The sequence below is a fragment of the Alligator mississippiensis genome, chromosome 12 (genome assembly GCF_030867095.1).
Source record: "Alligator mississippiensis isolate rAllMis1 chromosome 12, rAllMis1, whole genome shotgun sequence".
In the NCBI taxonomy this organism is placed as follows: Eukaryota; Metazoa; Chordata; order Crocodylia; family Alligatoridae; genus Alligator; species Alligator mississippiensis.
Genome location: NC_081835.1, coordinates 40218082 through 40236703, shown reverse-complemented (window position 1 = coordinate 40236703; position 18622 = coordinate 40218082). Strand labels below are relative to the sequence as shown.

At 49.8% G+C, this 18622-nt stretch overlaps 1 protein-coding gene across 3 annotated transcripts in view; it reads left to right on the top strand.

The window, feature by feature from the left end:
* The window catches only part of FANCD2 (FA complementation group D2), a 208938-nt gene that overhangs the window by 33609 nt on the left and 156707 nt on the right, over positions 1–18622 (top strand). For all 3 annotated transcript variants that reach the window (XM_059716123.1, XM_059716124.1, XM_059716125.1), the window contains 2 exons: positions 785–837; positions 8299–8377. In XM_059716123.1, coding sequence (XP_059572106.1) covers positions 785–837; positions 8299–8377 — 132 coding nt within the window. The remainder of the gene's footprint in view (positions 1–784; positions 838–8298; positions 8378–18622) is intronic.

The window sequence follows — 18622 nt, the reverse complement described above, 5'->3', positions numbered from 1 at the left end:
CCCCGAGCACAGCCTGGTCCAGCCCCCACCGGGAAGAGCTTGGCACAGGCCCAGCTCCAGCCTGCAGCCCGCCCTGCCTCATGTGCAGATCTAGGGGCACACACCCCTCATGCCCTCCTGGGTTGCGTGTAGTAGTGGTAGCCACCCCCATGCCCCCCAGATAAGTCGCTTGGGGCTCTGTCCTGCACCCTGCCCCAGCTGTGCAGCACCTGCCCCTGCTCCATCCCCACTCCCTTACTGCGGGGGTCTTTATCTGCTCCCCACCCCTTCCCTCCCCCCATCCCTTTCCCCACAACAGACTTACCGGTCGGACGCTGCGCTCCAAGCTGCCGGGTAGCATATCAGCAATCGGATCAGTCTCGGCCAATGTGGCTCATTAAAAATCGGCTATGGGTATCACTCAAAAAATCTATCAGTGCACCCCTGCTAAATTACTTCCTTTTGAAAGTACCAAATGACGGTGCAGTAACAGCCCATCCTGTGCCGTGTACACAGCACGGTTATTTTTAGACACTATTTGACCATAGCGATGTGCTAGACTGAGGGAGTGCATTGCTATGGTGATGTAGCTGTGGTATCATGGTTTTTGCCTGCGGATGCTATGTCACTGTAGCATGTTGCTATGGCAACATAGTGTCCCAAAATGTTATGGTGACATAGTGTCACATGTAGATGCACCCACTGTGTGTCTGTGTGCCCAGTAAATATGCCAATCCTGATAGAGAAAACTACCACATAACAAATAATAAATTGATACTTCAATGTTGCCTTCTTTTTTTTTCAGCCTGCTATTATAACATTGTTATTGGAAAAGCTTCCCGAGTTCTTTTTTGACAGGTGAGTACCTGGTATTTTTCTCTCCCCGAAATTGAAAGCTTGTTTGTTGGATACTGTTCTGCTCTTTGTTTTGAATTACATGTAGTCAGTTTGTTTAAATGTACTTTCCTTTACCTTTATATGTAAATAACTTGGGGCAGTAAACACCGTTTATATGGAAGTGTACAATTTACTATTCCATGATCAGTATCCAAAGTAACAGACAGCACATGGTGTTGCTTTGCAGTGCTTGGTGGTTGGGAGCGTTCTCAGCTGGCCTCCTTCCTGCTGTTGCTTTTAGTGTTTAGGCTGCTTGGGTCTTCGTGCTCTCAGAGGCCATTGCTTGCAACCAGCATCTTGGAGCTCAGGAGCGACAAAAACAAATGACTTAAATTCATTTTTGGTAGCGAAAGCTCAGATAGGTTTATTGTCTCTTAGGGCAGTATGCTAATGGTTTGGTATAGCAATCAGCCTGGCTCAGCCAAATTGTTTGGTCAATGTTAAGTGACATTGTCGACATTACACGCGACTGATGCCCCCTAAGTTGCTACAAAAGGACGAGTCTCACAATCCCTGTATTATAGCTGAGATGCTCCCACCCCATGCTAATTCTTATTTCTCTCAGTTGAGATGCCCCTTTTTGCTTGTTTCTTGGCTAAGTACAGAAACCTGCAGCTCATCCCTTGTCAACTGCAGCTCCCCCTCCCTCCCTCCCCCCTCCCCTGCCAAATTTGGGCACCTAGAGCCCACTTCCTGCTGATTGCAGGCTTCTTCAGCTCACTCCCTAATTAATTTGGGTACCTTTGGCTTATTCCTGTTGAGTTCAGCTTGCCTTTTGTTATCTCTACTTTTACCAGTGAGTTCTAACACTTCTATTTCTCGCTTTTTTCAGCTGCTGTTTCTTACTTTGAAATAGCCTTTTTCCTCCTCACTGTGTCTTTTATTGGGTCATCCAGCAGTCAGTGAAGCCTGCTAATTTCGAGGTCCTTTTGTAGTGCCTTAGCTTAACTATAGCTTAATATACCTACAGCCTTGCATAACTGAAAATTCAAGCTGAAGAAATGTAGCGCTGCTTTAAAGGCCTTTTGGGGTCTCTGGCACGCCAGCTGGAGGAGCTCCAGGCCACAGTCCACAGACTGCGTGCCATCAGGGACTGCGAGCAGGAGATAGACTCCTACTGCCAGGCCCTTCTGCCCCGGGAGGCAGAGGGTAGATCACAGTCTCCCTCCAGGCCAGAGGAGGACTCTGGGACCTCCTGCTGTGTCCAGCCAGGGGCATGGACCAAGGTGGTCAAGGGCCCTAAGGCCCGCCGCACCAAGGCCCCACCCCCGCCACAACTGAGCAACAGGTATGCACCTCTTGCTGCCCCAGCAGAGCCTGCTGAGTTGCCGGCCCCCACAGGCAACATGGGCCCAACTGCAACTCCCGCCCCTGCTCTCCCCAAGACAAAACGTAAGGTGTTTGTTGTGGGAGACTCCCTCCTGAGGGGGACGGAGGGGCCAATCTGCCACCCTGACCCCTTAGCCCGGCAAGTCTGCTGCTTCCCAGGGGCCCGCATCCGGGACATTGCGGAGAGGATCCCCAAGCTCCTCAAACCCACAGACCGCTATCCCATGCTCCTTATTCATGTGGGCACCAATGACACGGCTCGGAGCACTCCCAGCCAGGTCATGAGGCGCTACAGGGATTTGGGAGCGGGGCTTAAGGGTCTGGGGGCACAGGTGGTGTTCTCGTCGATCCTCCCAGTCTCAGGCTATGGGCTGAGAAGGGACAGGAGGATCTATGTGGTCAACCAAAGACTGCGGCGCTGGTGTCATCAGGAAGGCTTTGGCTTTCATGACCACAGCCCGCTCTTTGGCGAGAGAGGCAGCGAGCTGCTGGGAAGAGATGGTCTCCACCTCTCTCCCCTAGGGAGGAGGCTCTTCTCAGCCAGACTGGCTGACCTGCTCCACCGGGCTTTAAACTAAGCCCGCTGGGGGACGGGGGGACGACCGCCACTGCTGGCCCGCTGAACAATCCTTGCAAAGCCAGCGGATCATGGCACTCAAGGGAGCCCGCCCCAGCCCCAGCCCTGGTAAAATCTGTGGGCAAGGAAGGAGCCCCCCAGGGGGCGCTTGCCTGCCTGTACACAAATGCCAAGAGCTTGGGGAATAAGCAGGAGGAGCTCATCCTCCTGCTCAGTGCAAACAATTACGATGTCATAGGGATCACGGAGACCTGGTGGGACTCCACCCATGACTGGACCACGGGGATAGATGGCTATACCCTGTACAGGAGGGATCGTGTAGAGAAAAGGGGCGGGGGTGTAGCTCTCTATGTTAAGGAAAGCTACGCGTCCCTGCAAGCCGATATTGGCGACCAGGGTGGACGGCTGGAGACCCTCTGGGTTAAAATCCGTGGGGAACACGGCACAGGGGACACAATGGTGGGAGTCTATTACAGACCTCCCACCCAAAGTCCTGAGCTAGACCAGAAGTTTGCCCAGGAACTGGCTGAGGCAGCTTGCTTCAGGACCATGGTCGTCATGGGTGACTTCAATTACCCAGACATCTCGTGGGAGGATTGCTCAGCAAAATCTGAGCGGTCGCAGAGCTTCCTCTCGTGAGTGGATGACCTCTACCTGACTCAAGAAGTCTATGGGCCAACGAGAGGCAAAGCGCTGCTCGACCTGGTGCTGGCTACTGGGGAGGACCTAGTCGGCGACCTCGTGATCGATGGGAAGCTGGGTGACAGCGACCACGAGCTGATCACCTTCACCATCCGCCGAAAAGCTGGCAAGTCGGTCAGCAACACGCAAGTCCTTGACTTCAGGAAAGCCGACTTTGACAAGCTCAGGAGGCTTGTCAGTGAGGCCCTAAGGGACTGTGACCACAGGGAGAGGGGAGTTCAAGAAGAGTGGTTGCTCCTCAAGGGAGCGATCCTCAATGCACAAACTAAGTCTATTCCATCTCGGAGGAAAGGCAGCAAGAGGGCACAGCAGCCCCCCTGGCTCTCCAGGGACCTAGCAGACCTCCTAAGGCTAAAAAGAAAGGCCTACAAAGGATGGAGGATGGGAGTCACCTCCAAGGAGGATTATTCTGCACTGGTCCGGTCCTGTAGGGAGCAGACCAGGAAAGCCAAGGCTGCAACTGAACTCCAGCTAGCTTTGAGCATCAAGGACAATAAAAAGTCCTTTTTCAGATATGTGGGGAGCCGGAGGAAAAGCAGGGGCAACGTTGGACCCCTGCTGAACCAGATGGGGCAACTGACAACTGACGCCCAGGAAAAAGCCAACCTATTAAATAGGTACTTTGCGTCGGTCTTTCATCAGCCCCATGGGAAGCCTGTGCCTGCTACAGGGCCGGGAAGTCCGGGTGAGGGTGATCCCCTGCCCTCCATTAATGCTGACTTTGTGAAGGAACATCTTGAGAAGCTGGATACCTTCAAGTCAGCCGGCCCTGACAATCTTCACCCCAGGGTACTCAAGGAGCTGGCGAGCATCATAGCCCAGCCTCTAGCGCGGATCTTTGAAAACTCTTGGCGCTCTGGTGTAGTGCCCGAAGACTGGAAGAAGGCCAACGTGGTGCCTATCTTCAAGAAAGGGAGGAAAGTGGATCCGGCTAACTATAGGCCCATCAGCCTGACTTCTATCCCGGGGAAGATCTTAGAAAAGTTTATTAAGGAGGCCATCCTTAATGGACTGGCCGATGCCAACATCTTAAGGGATAGCCAGCACGGGTTTGTTGCGGGTAGGTCTTGCTTGACCAATCTCATTTCCTTCAACGACCAGGTGACTCATCACCTGGACAAGGGAGATGAGATTGATGTCATATATCTTGACTTCAAAAAAGCCTTCGATCTGGTGTCCCATGATCGTCTCTTGGAGAAACTGGCCAATTGTCGCCTTGGGTCCCCCACGATCCACTGGCTGGAAAATTGGCTCTGGGGTCGGACCCAGAGGGAAGTCACTCATCGTGGTGTCCTGTGACCAGTGGGGTCCCCCAGGGCTCTGTCCTTGGACCCATACTGTTCAACATCTTCATTAACGATGTGGACACTGGAGTCAGAAGCGGACTGGCCAAGTTCACTGATGACACCAAACTTTGGGGCAAAGCATCCACGCCAGAAGACAGGCGGGTGATCCAGGCTGACCTGGACAGGCTCAGCAAGTGCGTGGATGAGAATCTGATGGTGTTCAACGCCGATAAATGCAAGGTTCTCCACCTTGGGAAAAAAAACCCGCAGCATCCTTATAGGCTCGGCAGTGCTATGTTGGTTAGCACTATGGAAGAAAGAGACTTGGGGGTCATCATTGACCACAAGATGAACATGAGCCTGCAGTGCGATGCTGCGGCTAGTAAAGCGACCAAAACGCTGGCTTGCATCCATAGATGCTTCTCAAGCAAATCCCGGGACGTCATTCTCCCCCTGTACTCTGCCTTAGTGAGGCCGCAGCTGGAGTACTGCGTCCAGTTTTGGGCTCCACAATTCAAAAAGGATGTGGAGAAGCTTGAGAGAGTCCAGAGAAGAGCCACGCGCATGATCAGGGGTCAGGGAAGCAGACCCTACGATGACAGGCTGAGAGCCCTGGGGCTCTTTAGCCTGGAAAGCGCAGGCTCAGGGGTGATCTGATGGCCACCTACAAGTTTATCAGGGGTGACCACCAGTATCTGGGGGAACGTTTGTTCACCAGAGCGCCCCAAGGGATGACGAGGACGAATGGTCACAAACTACTACAAGATCGTTTCAGGCTGGACATAAGGAAGAATTTCTTTACTGTCCGAGCCCCCAAGGTCTGGAACAGCCTGCCGCCGGAGGTTGTTCAAGCGCCTTCATTGAACACCTTCAAGATGAAACTGGATGCTTATCTTGCTGGGATCCTATGACCCCAGCTGACGTCCTGCCCTTTGGGCGGGGGGCTGGACTCGATGATCTTCCGAGGTCCCTTCCAGCCCTAATGTCTATGAAATCTATGAAATCTATGAAAATATAAGGTCCAGCAGAAGATTGTAGGGTTATTTGAAAGTCCTGAGAGCCATTTCAGCAATGCTTCTTCAGAACTCTGACCTGCCCTTTACTGTGGGATTCAGGAGAACCACAGGAAAAGGGGACTTTCAGGAACAAAACTGCAAGGACTTCTCAGTCCTGCATAGCACAGGAGCGTATTGCTGTATTGCTGAGTAGTGGGAAAAAAAATTCTGTTTGTGGTACTTTTGCAGTGCGGGAGGGAGGGTCTGCCACGCTGGCACCTGATCCCCTCCTTGGTCAAACCCATCTGCCCACTGTTTCCCAGCCTCAACTTACCTCCAGTTTCTTGCCTGCCACACCTTTGTTTTTTTTCTTGTTGTTGGGGGAGGCGGTCCCTGGGAGTGGAAATAACCTCACTGGTTGTGTTGCCTGCCCAGCCAGCCTTCCACCTGACACCTGTGCTCTCCCATTAGTGCGTCCCCATTAAGGGAGTTCTCCCACAGGCTTCTAAGCACCTGTAGAGGCATCAACTTTCGCAGCCTTGGCCCCCTTTTCTCTGGCCACACCCTCAGCCTTGGTCCACTATTTAAGACCTTGGCAGCAATCTCTCCTAGGGTTTCAGTCTCACCACACCAGTTTCAGCCCCTCTGGCTTGGGGCTAACTTCCGGCCCCTGTAGCAGGGGAGTACCACTCTGCTCATGGCCTCCTTCACCCCTGTGGCCACAATCCAGTCCTCCAGTCTCAAGTTCAAAAAGGAATAAAACTAGCTAGCTGCTTCACAAAACAAATAGTCTTCCTCCCTCAGGGTAAATGTTGCCTGCAGACCCAGTTTCCCTAGGAGCTGTCTCACTCCAGCTCCCCTACGTGGCTTGGGTACCTGCCTTTCCATTTCCAGCAGCCCCTCTCTCCCAGGAGCGCCTTTTCCTGTTGTATGCAGGGGCTACCTCTTGTATGGTCCAAGACTGGGCTTATATTCCAAAGCTCAGCCTCCTTCCAGCCATGTGTCTGGATCTTCTGCACCCAGGGACCAGGTGCAGCTAATTTCTTCATTACCTGTCTAGCCTTTTTAGTCCTTGACTCAGTCCACCTGGGCCGCTACTTCTTGCTGCCCTTCTTGGCCCTGGGTTTCCTTCCTCTCAGGCATTCCTACTAACAGGGGCAGGGATTCCCTGTTACACTGTTTTTAATATTCTGGGTTTTTTTTCCATGCCCCTGCAAAACATCAAACAATAAACAATTCCCCCCCCCCCCCCTTCTTGGCCAAAAAAAAAAAAAAGCTGTATGAAACTCCCACACAAAAAGCTTAACTATATTTAAGGTTGCTTCAGTAATCCTCATAGAAATTCTCTCCATAAAATAAAGTATAGGAATGATTATTTAAGTAAAATTACTGTAATATTCCACCCATATTTATTAAAGTAATATTGATATGTTAAAAACTTCTTATACATTTTACAATGACCTTAACTTTGTCCTGCAATATTTAAAAGCTACTCATATGTTTACTGGTAGCCTGGTTTTGCTGTAGCATAGGTAGGATCTTTTGAACTGCTTGTACTTGTCACTTAACCATTTTAAAGCTTCTTGCTGTGTGTAGGAAATCTGAAGGCAAATCATAATATATCCTTATTTGCATCCTGTTACTCAGGATAGTTGTGATGCTAAGCCTAATATTGGCATCCATGTTGAAACGTATTGACGTTTTTTTCTATTATCACATATTCAGCAAGTTGTGAAACATGGGTTCTTCTCTACTTTAGATTAAAATCCAGAGTATTTATAATGACATTTTGCTGGTAATTTGTCCACAGCCAGTTAGTCTTCATGGTTTAAAAAAATAATTAGAGAAGCAACTTATTTCTAAGCTGTGGGAGCTAGCAGTGAGATGTTTGTCATGTATACAGCAGCAGAAACTAGTCTAAAGCTTCATGTTTTGCACAGTTGTACTTTTCTTCAGTGTTATGCTGTATTTTGGTTCATACACAGTATTTCTCCTTCTATCTAAATTCTAGTTTTGAAAGTTCTTTTAATATATGAACAGCATGTTTTGAATTGTAGTACTGTTTGAAAACCTAATTCATCTACCTGAATTGTGTCGATTCAGAGTTTGGTATAAAGCTAAATAATCATGTCTTGTTTAGCAGAGGAATAACAAAATTATATAAAAATAGTCATTTAATATTGTGTCCACCTTTGGCTTCTCTAAGGGCTTGTTTACACCATTTTTATGCTGTACCCAGAAGTGTCACTGTCCAGTGAGCCCTGCCCACTCACTCCCATTTTACATGCGCTAAGTAACAAGGCAATGTAATGGCCTTAAAGTAGTCCTGAGTATGTGCCAGTAAGCATGTCGAAGATAGAGGGCTTAAGAATGTCTCTGGGCTTGTGCACAGGACCACTCTAAGCATTTTTGGGAAGCTGGGATATGCTTCATGGCAATGCTTCTGCGTGCAACAGCATAGACAGGTTCTAAAAATCTTGCTTACTGCCTGTAGGTCTGACTGACTTGTATTTCACTTGTTCTGATATTTCAGTGTGGGCACCTTTGGAACCAATTTTCCTCGGCTCATTGTTAATCAGTTTAAGTGGCTTGAAAGGGTACTTGACAGCAAGGTAAGTACTAATGCTGCAGTTACCAATATGTTCTCTTTGCTGGGTTCCTCAAGCACTTTTCAAATAGGATATGATATTTTATAATACTAGTGCAAACCAGTGACAGTTTTACATTCAGATTCTGAACACAGGATGACATTTTAGTTCATTCTACTCCTTTTATATAGCAGGGAATCCTGGGTTCTAGTCTCTGTTACCAACACTATTCTGTGTATTTTTGTCCAGTGATTCATTAATATGAATATATATGTACGGGCAGTCCTTGAAGGAGAGACTGGAACCCAGGACTCCCTTGTGGGGAATGCTGTTATCACAGGTCTACAGATTCATGCTCTTTCTTGCTTTTTCTCCTTGCCCCATGAAGCTTGTATTCCTTTCTACATGATGACCAAGCTCCTAACAGGATGGTAATAGGGATGCCTGCTTTGTGATTCCTAAATAGACTTACACTTAAACACTTGGTTCAGCCAAGGTGGCAGTTCCTCTGCAAGAATTAAGCAGCTGAACTTTGTTCTTGAGGGTGTGACCAGATGTCACATTTGAAGCACTTCCAAAGTGGTATAAATGTTCTCATACTGGTACAAAAAGTGAGTTTACAGATCTGTGGACATGATAAACTGCTTCAAAATCAGCTGAAAATGTACTGAGAGGAAGCGGGTAGTATGTTGTACTAATACTTCTGAAATTGCATCTTCATGCTTGTTGCACTGTAACAAAAGGGGTGAGTTGGTCCTCCAGACATCACACAATGCAGTGCTGGCCCTCTTTCTTCTCATTGCTTCAAGTAGCCAGTCTGTGATTGAAACCAAACTCTATGGCCCTACAGTTAGGACATATGGCCTTTCCCACCTACTTATTTCAACATGGTTGAGGTCTGTTGCAGCAGTTAACAGGCTTGTCTGGATGCTTTGTGGTATACTAGGCCAGACACCAGCCTCAATGTCCACCCCATCTGCTTCCAGCACTTCCTCCGTGCCTGCCAACAATTTGACTCAAGAGGAGGTGCTGAACCTACTCTCCATATAAAACAATGAGGGAGTTTAGCAGGCGCTCAGGGTGAGCCATCACAACTAAGACTGTCTGCTGAAATGGTAAACGGTAAACACTGCCAGCCAGACTCAAGCCATGGAGCACTCTAATGCCACTCTAATGCCACCCAGAATTAAGATGGGAGAACCTTCCCCAGACTGCCTCCCACCCCCAGTGGCCTAGGAGCTGGTACAGGAGGGCAAAGAGCTTTCAGATGACTTCCTATTTCTCTTTGTCAGTGAAGAAACAGAGCCTTACCATCCTCTGCTACAGGAGAGCGATGGCAAGATTGACATCAAGACCAACATTCATCCCACGACTGGGCAGTACATATTGAGGGCTATAGATTGTACAGAAAGGACAGGGTGGGGAAAAAAGGGGGAGGGGTTGCACTCTATGTCAACGAGCAATATATATCAACCCCCATCAAGACGGAATCCAAGGATGAGGAAGTAGAAGGATTGTGGGTTAGGCTACATGGGGGGCAAGGAGAAAGGGATTTGGTGGTAGGGGTCTGCTACAGACCCCCACATCAAGGTGAAGAAATAGATGCGGGGCTCCTGAGGCAACTCTCGGAGACCATAAAAGCTAAAGAGGTGGTAGTCATGGGGGACCTAAACTACCTGGACATCTGCTGGGAGTCACAGACAGCAAAGTCCCACCGCTCACGCAGGTTTCTAACCTGTGTACAGGACCTCCACCTGACACAGGAGGTACACGGTCCCACTAGGGGGAATGCCATACTGGATCTGGTATTGGCAACAGGGGATGACATGGTAGGGGACCTCCAGATCGGTAGCCATCTGGGGGACAGTGATCACCTAATAATAGAATTCACCATAAGACGTCGAGTGGGTAAGGTAACTAGTAGGGTGAAAGTGCTAGACTTTAGGAAAGCTGATCTCAATGAACTCAGGCGATTAGTCAAGGACGCACTGCAGAGTAGGAGTTTTGAAGTGATGGGAGCCCAAGAAGGGTGGCTGTGTCTTAAGGAAACGATCCTTCGGGCACAAAGCAAAACGATCCCCGTGTGAGGTAAAAGAGGGAAAGGGGCCAGGAGGCTTCCCTGGCTGACCACAGAAATCCAGGGCAGCCTAAGGGCCAAAAGGGGAGCACATAAAAAAGTGGAAACAGGGAGAGATCACCAAAGACGAATATACCTCCTCTGCTCGTGCTTGTAGGGAGGCAGTTAGGCAGGCCAAAGCTACCATGGAACTGAGGATGGCAACCCAAGTAAAAGACAACAAGAAATTGTTTTTTAGATATATAGGGAGTAAAAGGAAGGCCCAGGGAGGAATAGGACCCCTGCTAAATGGGCAGAAACAATTGGTGACGGACAGAGGGGACAAGGCTGAACTCCTCAACGAGTTCTTTGCCTCAGTGTTCCTAAGCGAGGGGCATGACAAGTCTCTCACTGGGGTTGTAGAGAGGCAGCAGCAAGGCGCCAGACTTCCATGTGTAGACCCTGAGTTGCTGCAGAGTCACTTGGAAGAACTGAATGCCTTTAAGTCGGCAGGCCCGGATGGGCTCCATCCGAGGGTGCTGAAGGCACTGGCCGACATCATTGCAGAGCCACTGGCAGGAATATTTGAACGCTCGTGGCGCATGGGCCAAGTTCCAGAGGACTGGAAAAGGGCCAATGTGGTCCCCATTTTCAAGAAGGGGAGGAAGGAGGACACGGGCAACTATAGGCCAGTCAGTCTCACCTCCATCCTTGGCAAAGTCTTTGAAAAAATTATCAAGGCTCACATTTGTGAGAGCCCGGCAGGACAAATTATGCTGAGGGGAAACCAGCATGGGTTCGTGGCAGGTAGATCATGCCTGACCAATCTAGTCTCTTTTTATGACCAGGTTACGAAACGCCTGGACACAGGAGGAGGGGTGGATGTCGTATACTTATACTTCAGGAAGGCCTTTGATACGGTATCCCACCCCATACTGGTGAACAAGTTAAGAGGCTGTGACTTGGATGACTTCACAGTCCGGTGGGTGGTGAATTGGCTGGAGGGTTGCACCCAGAGAGTCGTGGTGGATGGGTCGGTTTCGACCTGGAAGGGTGTGGGCAGTGGGGTCCCGCAGGGCTTGGTCCTTGGACCGATACTCTTTAACGTCTTCATCAGTGACTTGGACGAGGGAGTGAAATGTACTCTGTCCAAGTTTGCAGATGACACAAAGGTATGGGGAGAAGTGGACACGCCGGAGGGCAGGGAACAGCTGCAAGCAGACCTGGACAGGTTGGACAAGTGGGCAGAAAACAACAGAATGCAGTTCAACAAGGAGAAATGCAAAGTGCTGCACCTAGGGAAGAAAAATGTCCAGCACACCTACAGCCTAGGAAATGACCAGCTGGGTGGAACGGAAGTGGAAAGGGATCTTGGAGTCCTAGTGGACTCCAAGATGAACATGAGTCGGCAGTGTGACGAAGCCATCAAAAAAGCCAATGGCACTTTATTGTGCATCGGCAGATGCATGACGAATAGGTCCAGGGAGGTGATACTTCCCCTCTATTGGGCACTGGTCAGACCGCAGTTGGAGTACTGTGTGCAATTCTGGGCGCCACACTTCAAGAAGGATGCGGATAACCTGGAGGGGGTCCAGAGAAGGGCCACTCGTATGGTTAAGAGCCTGCAGACCAAGCCCTACAACGGGAGACTAGAGAACCTGGACCTTTTCAGCCTCCGCAAGAGAAGGTTGAGAGGCGACCTTGTGGCTGCCTATAAGTTCATCACGGGGGCACAGAAGGGAATTGGTGAGTATTTATTCACCAAGGCGCCCCCGGGGGTCACAAGAAATAATGGCCACAAGCTAGCAGAGAGCAGATTTAGATTGGACGTTAGGAAGAACTTCTTCACAGTTCGAGTGGCCAAGGTCTGGAACGGGCTCCCAAGGGAGGTGGTGCTCTCCCCTACCCTGGGGGTCTTCAAGAGGAGGTTAGATGAGTATCTAGCTGGGGTCATCTAGACCCAGCACTCTTTCCTGCTTATGCAGGGGGTCGGACTCGATGATCTATTGAGGTCCCTTCTGACCCTAACATCTATGAATCTATGAACATCTCTCCCACATTGCCTCAAGGTCTCATCCATTGACCTACAGACCCTCAAGCAGGTCCAAGGAGGTGATCCTCCCCCTGTATGAGACACTGGTCAGTCCGCAGTTGGAGTACTGCGTCCAGTTCTGGGCAATGCACTTCAGGAGTGATGTGGACAACATGGAGAGGGTCCAGAGGAGGGCCACTTGCATGATCAGGGAGCAACAGGGCAGGCCCTATGAGAAGAGGCTAAAGGACCTGAACCTGTTCAGCCTCTGCAAGAGAAGGCTGAGGGGGGATCTAGTGGCCGTTTACAAACTAGTTAGAGGGGACCAGCTGGCACTGGGGGAGTCCCTGTTCCCCCGAGCACCCCCAGGAGTGACAAGAAATAACAGTCACAAGCTGGCAGAGGGTAGATTTAGACTAGATATCAGGAGGCACTACTTCACTGTCAGGGCGACTAGGATCTGGAACCAACTTCCAAGAGAAGTGGTGCTGGCTCCTACCCTGGGGGTCTTTAAGAGGAGGCTAGATGAACATCTTGCCGGGGTTGTTTGACCCCAGTACTCTTTCCTGCCATGGTAGGGGGTCAGACTTGATGATCTGCTCAGGTCCCTTCCAAGCCTACAAACTATGAAATAGTATACTTTTCTCCTCAGTGCCAGCAACAATGCCCATAACACAGCCACAGGCACTGATGCCAAGTGTGCAGTCCTCCTTCCAGTGCCTTGGACTCAGTCTCTTGAGAAATGCCCCAAGGATGGTCAGTGCTGCCAGCCAGAGTAAATTTCAGTGCACCATTACAGTCGTACTATGATTAACAATTGGGTAAGCTCCCTGGCAGTGCATCACCACACAGTTACCAAGTGCCTCAGTACCTAGCTGGCTGGGAGAGGTGGGCACAGGGCAAGGGGTGACTGTTCTCACTGCTTGCGTTTAAGCTGCTACTAACACAGGCTGTCTTGGACCCTTAAGGCATGCTTTTATTTTCCTTTTGGCCACTGACCTAGGTGCCACCCCATCCATACCTCCTCCCCAAGCTGATTTTTGACTAGGTGAGGAGGTGCCAGTTCAGATGGAAGGAACAATTAAGCTTTTTGTATGAACAATGAACATCCTCACCTTAGGTTAAATATTTGTTTTACAGTGGCTTCCTGTCAGTTCAATTAGGATTGTGGGCCACCTCACCTTGTTCCTCCAGTGCCCTAACTGGCACAGGGTGATGACGTGTAGGTGGCCACAAGATCACCTCTCAGCCTTCTCTTGCAGAGGCTGAAGTGGTCCAGGTCCCTCAGTCTCTCCTCATAGGGCTTGTCCTGTAAGCCCCTAACCTACGAGTGGCTCTCCTCTGGACCCTTTCAAGTCTATCAACATCCTTCTTGAAGTATGGCAACCAAAACTGGATGCAGTACTCCAAATGCAGTCTGACCAGTGCCGCGTTGCGGGGAAGTATTCTCTCTTTGGTTCTATTTGTCATGCATGTGCTGATGCAGGATAAATAGCATCAGCAGATCCTATTCACCAGCTCCCAAAATGCTACTCTCAGGGTCTGGTCTTATATCTTGCCTAAGCCTAGCCCTCCTCCAATCAGGTGACTAACTTTATCAGGCCTAGCTTTACCTGCTGGCTCCTGGGGTCATCCAACTCCACAACTAGCTCTGACACCCACCTGCCAGTGGCTCCACAGGTTGCCTGACCTCTTAAAGTGGAAGGCACCCCATATGCCCTTCATAATGCCCTGGTAAGGGGGCTGAGTGTACAGGGGCCTAAGGAGTCTGGATGAGCCCAGAGAGAGGAGTTGAGTATCTGGGGACCTATTGAGAGGCTGAATGAGCCCCTGAGAGAGAGGCATAGTGCCTGTGGGCCTATTGAGGGGCAAGGTGAGCCCTGAGAGTGGGGCTGAATGTCTGGGGGCCTGTTGAGGGGTCCAGATAAGCCCAGAGAAGGAAGGGACTGTGTTAGTGAAGATCTGTGCAGGGCTCCAGGTGAGCTCAGAGAGTGAGTGATCTATGGAGGGGCCCAAGAGGGCGGACCTACAGAGAAGAGAGGGCTGACAGCTGGATTGACCCTGGGAATCTCTACTGGTTTGTGCAGGGCCAGGGCCCAGGAGGGGCCAAAGGTTGAAATAGACCACAGCAGAGACTGCCAGAATTGGGAGAGCCTGGAGTTCTTGACTGGCCTGAGGCAGACCTGGGGCCTAGGAAAGGTTGAAGGTCCTTGTGTGACCACAGCTGAGAGGAAGGGTCAAGGGGCATGCAGTCCGGGATGACAATGGCCTCAGCTCCCATTGTCTTGTGAGTTACCTCATGGAGGGGGAAGGCTAGGGGAGCACACCCTGACAGAAAAGCACCTGGCAAAGGAGACGAGGACCATGGGGATCCAGAGGCCCAGAGAGGGGTTAGGGAAGACTGGGACCATGTGGGTCTAGTGACCCAGCGAAGGGTTGGGAAATATAGTGTGGCTTAGTGAGCAGCCAGAAAATAGGGTGGGGCCGAGCGTGGGGCTAGGAATAGCATAGTGGGGCCATAAAGGGCCCAGTTGGGGGGGCTGGGAATAGAGTGCAGGACTAGATGAGGCTGAGGGCCTGGAGAGCAGCCAGGAAAGTGGGGGACTAAAAAGGTCCAGGATGAGAGACCAAAGGGGCTGGTAGCCCAGAGAGGGGCTGGAAGAGAGACTGAGGTGCCTGGCAGCCCAGGGAGTGGTTTTGCGAGAGCGAGGTGTCTGAGGGGCCGGAGGAGAGACCAAGGGGTTTGGCAAACTGAGAGAGGCCAAGAGGGAGACTGAGGTGTCTGGCAGCACAGGAAGCAGCTGTGCGGTGAGACTGAGGGGTCTGAGGGCCCAGAGTGGAGCTGAGAGAGGTTGGTGTGTTGGAAGGCCCAGAGAGAGGCTGCATAAGCGACTGGTAGAACATCTGTGAAGATGCCACCTGTGAGGCTTGGGGCGTGGTGTAGGGGTGGAACGGAACCACACAACTTGGCCCATAAGGCCTTGGCCACAATTCTGATGGTCACTGTGATAAGACCACGGCAGCCTTGTGCATTCCTCGCATCCATTAACATCAAGGCTTGGCGGGAGAGAGCTGGGCACACGGCCCATAGAGCAGGGTATACCAGAATTCTTTTTGGTCTCCAAGGGCTTACTGTCATCCTTGGAGATAGTACTCTGTGACAACCATATCAAAAGCTTTACTAAAGTCCAGGCATACATGTCCACTGCTTTCCTTGCATCCACAAAACCAATAATTTCTTCATAGAAGGTAATCAGGTTCGTAAGGCTTGACTTGCTCTCGATGAATCCATGCTGAATGTTCCTAATCACTTTCTTCTCCTCCATGTGCTTAGAAATGGATTCCTTGAGGACCTATTCCATCATTTTTCCAGGGACTGAGGTGAGGCTGGCTGGTCTGTAGTTCTGTGGATCCTTCTTCCTTTTCTTGAAGATGGGCACTATATTTGCCCTTTTCCAATCATCCTCTTCCAATCTCTTCCAGTCACCATGAGTTTTCAAAGATAACAGCCAGCAGCTGACATACTTGTAGAAACCCTTTTTATTACCCTTCACATCCCTTGCTAGCTGCAACTCCAATTGTACTTTGGCCTTCCTGATTTCATCCCTGTATGCCTGAGCAATACTTTTATACTCCTCTCTAGAAGTTTGTTCAAGTTTCCACTTCTTGTAAGCTTCTTTTTTGTGTTTTAGCTCACTGAAGAGTTCCTTGCTAAGCCAGGCTGGTCTTCTGCCATACTTGCTAGTCTTCTTGTGCATAAGAATGGTTCATTTGTGCCACTTCAGTAAGGTTTCTTTCAAGCACAACCAGTTCTCTCAGACTCCTTTTCCCCTCAGACTGGCTTCCCAGAGGATCCTGCCCATCAGGTCCCTGAGGGGGTCGAAGTCTGCATTCCTGAAGTCCAGGGTTCTTAGTCAGAGGGCCAGATGAGTCTCAGTAATCTTTCTGTGACATCTTGGATCCAGGCTCCAGGCAAACAGCAGACATCCTGTGACAACAGGTTAGGCCAGCAGATAGATACCTCCATCCCCCACAGAAGGGAGTCTCCAACTTCCACCTCCCATTGCTTCCTTTTGGTGGCAGTTGTCTTGGTCCTGGCTTGGCCTGGCCTTTTCTGCTGGTAGAATGTGCTCTTTCTCTGTTGCTAGGGCTCCATATCAGTTCTCCAGGTAAACTGTTGCAAGTAGGGATGAAGACTTCTGTTTGCTATCAGAGGTCACAGTAACGAACTTCCCGCTTCCTAGGACTCCATGTCCTCTTCCTTCTCTGGCAGTCCTTCATCTGCAGTCCTAGAGGTCTCTTTCAGTTTCAAATCAATGAACTAACTCCTCATGGAGGAGGATGCTTCAGAGTCTCACCACCTCCTCCTGTAGCTCTCTTGCCTTTTCCCTAAGGGACACCACCAGTAGGTACCACTTACATCACAGGAACTCCTTCACCTGGCTGTTAGTGGAAGTAACCTGCTCCCCAGTGTCCAGAGCTCCAAACCAAGACCTGGGTGGGAGCCTCCACAGCGGGCAGTCCTGCCTGGACAGACACCTCACAGTGAAAGCTGCTGCGTCCCTGTGCCGCTATAATGGGTCTTATACCAGGCAAGAAGGCTAAGACACGGTTGTCCTAAACTAAAAGCAAGTTTACTGAACTCTAACAGATACAATTCTAATTAAAATTGAAGCACCATTAGCAGTTAAAAATTTGAGGTTTGTACCTAGTCAAAGCAGATGCTTACCACCCCGTAATGTTATGAACGCAACTTCACTGGTTGATTAGGCCATGGAGTCTTTTCCGGGGCTTCTGGTTCCCACGTCTGATGTTGAGACAGGATCTTGGATCAATGATGGGATCTCTTCAGGCTTTCTTCAGGAATATTCCAAAGGGTACACTCTCTCACTTCTTTTTATATACCATATAGCTTGCATTTCTTAATACATAAAATTAACTTAAGCCTTCTTCCTAATGCATATTAATAATCTTGCTTGTTTGCCAAATATTGTTACCTTTTAACTGGAATTTTCTATTCTTAGGTAATCTTTTCATTCTTAGGTGGGGGTAGGTTTTGATCTGACTGTTCCTCTTTTGCCCGTTATATTTATTCAATTTAGTTAGCCCACTTCCTGATTTAAGTTAGGGACAGTATTTTTCCATCTTTTCCTTTCACTGGGTGCAGGTCTTGACCACAATTCAAGCTAAGCATGCAGCTTGAGCTGAGCACAAAGGTCAAACCCAGGCCTGAAGGCATCTGAGTCCCAACAAAGCAGAGGAAGAGCTGGCAGTGGCTCTGGCATTGTGACATCCTCAGCCATTTCTGTTGGTCTCTTAAATCTAATGCCTACCTCTTCCTGTCCCTCTCTCCAAGCAGACCTTCCTAGTAAACTCTTCTGTAAACTGGCCTGTTCACTACTGCTTCTTGGTCCTGAAAGATTCCTTTCCCCTGCTATCCTGTCTCCTCTTACCAAGCTTACAGTGAAGGAAGGTGAGAGAGAGTTTCCAGGCAAACTCCCTAATGAATTCCCCACTCGGTGTGGACTCTAGTTAAACAAGGCGCTTAAGTCTTGATCTAAGCGCAGAGTTTTAGCTACTTTAAAGTTACTTACTTTTAATTAAAGAAAGAACTCACCTTAAAGGCTCCCCTGGAAAGAGAGGGGTGGCAAACTGACCTGCCAACTGCTTGCAAATTGCCCTGCTTGCTGTTCCAGGTCACTTGGGGGAGTCTTGTTTTATGCCTTCTTGGGCCTGGATTGGCTTCATTCCTTTGTTAGGACTTTTGTCAGACACAGGCAGCAATCACCCACCTAGCAGCACTCCAGCTGCTTAGAGCACTCAGAAAGCTAAACATACACACAGCCCTGGTTCACTTACGTTCCAGGAGCAGGATCTGGTGCCCAGTGCGTGGCTTCTCTTCCCCTTCCTCCACTTGCTCCCAACAAACTGCTTGACTGCCCTGTTTGCTGTCCCTGTGTGCTCAGTTACCCCCCAAATATTTTTTTTCTTTCTTACTATGTAACTAAATTTCTTCCAGCTTCTTGGATTGTCTTTTCGTTCCTTTTTTAACTCTTGACAGCACATTTAAGTTGCAGTTAAAGGGGCTTACTCATGTAGCTGTGCTTTTAAAACCTCTATTCAGGGTTTTGTACTGTATTGGGAGCCTGATGAAACTCAGTGAAGTAAATGACAAGCCTGG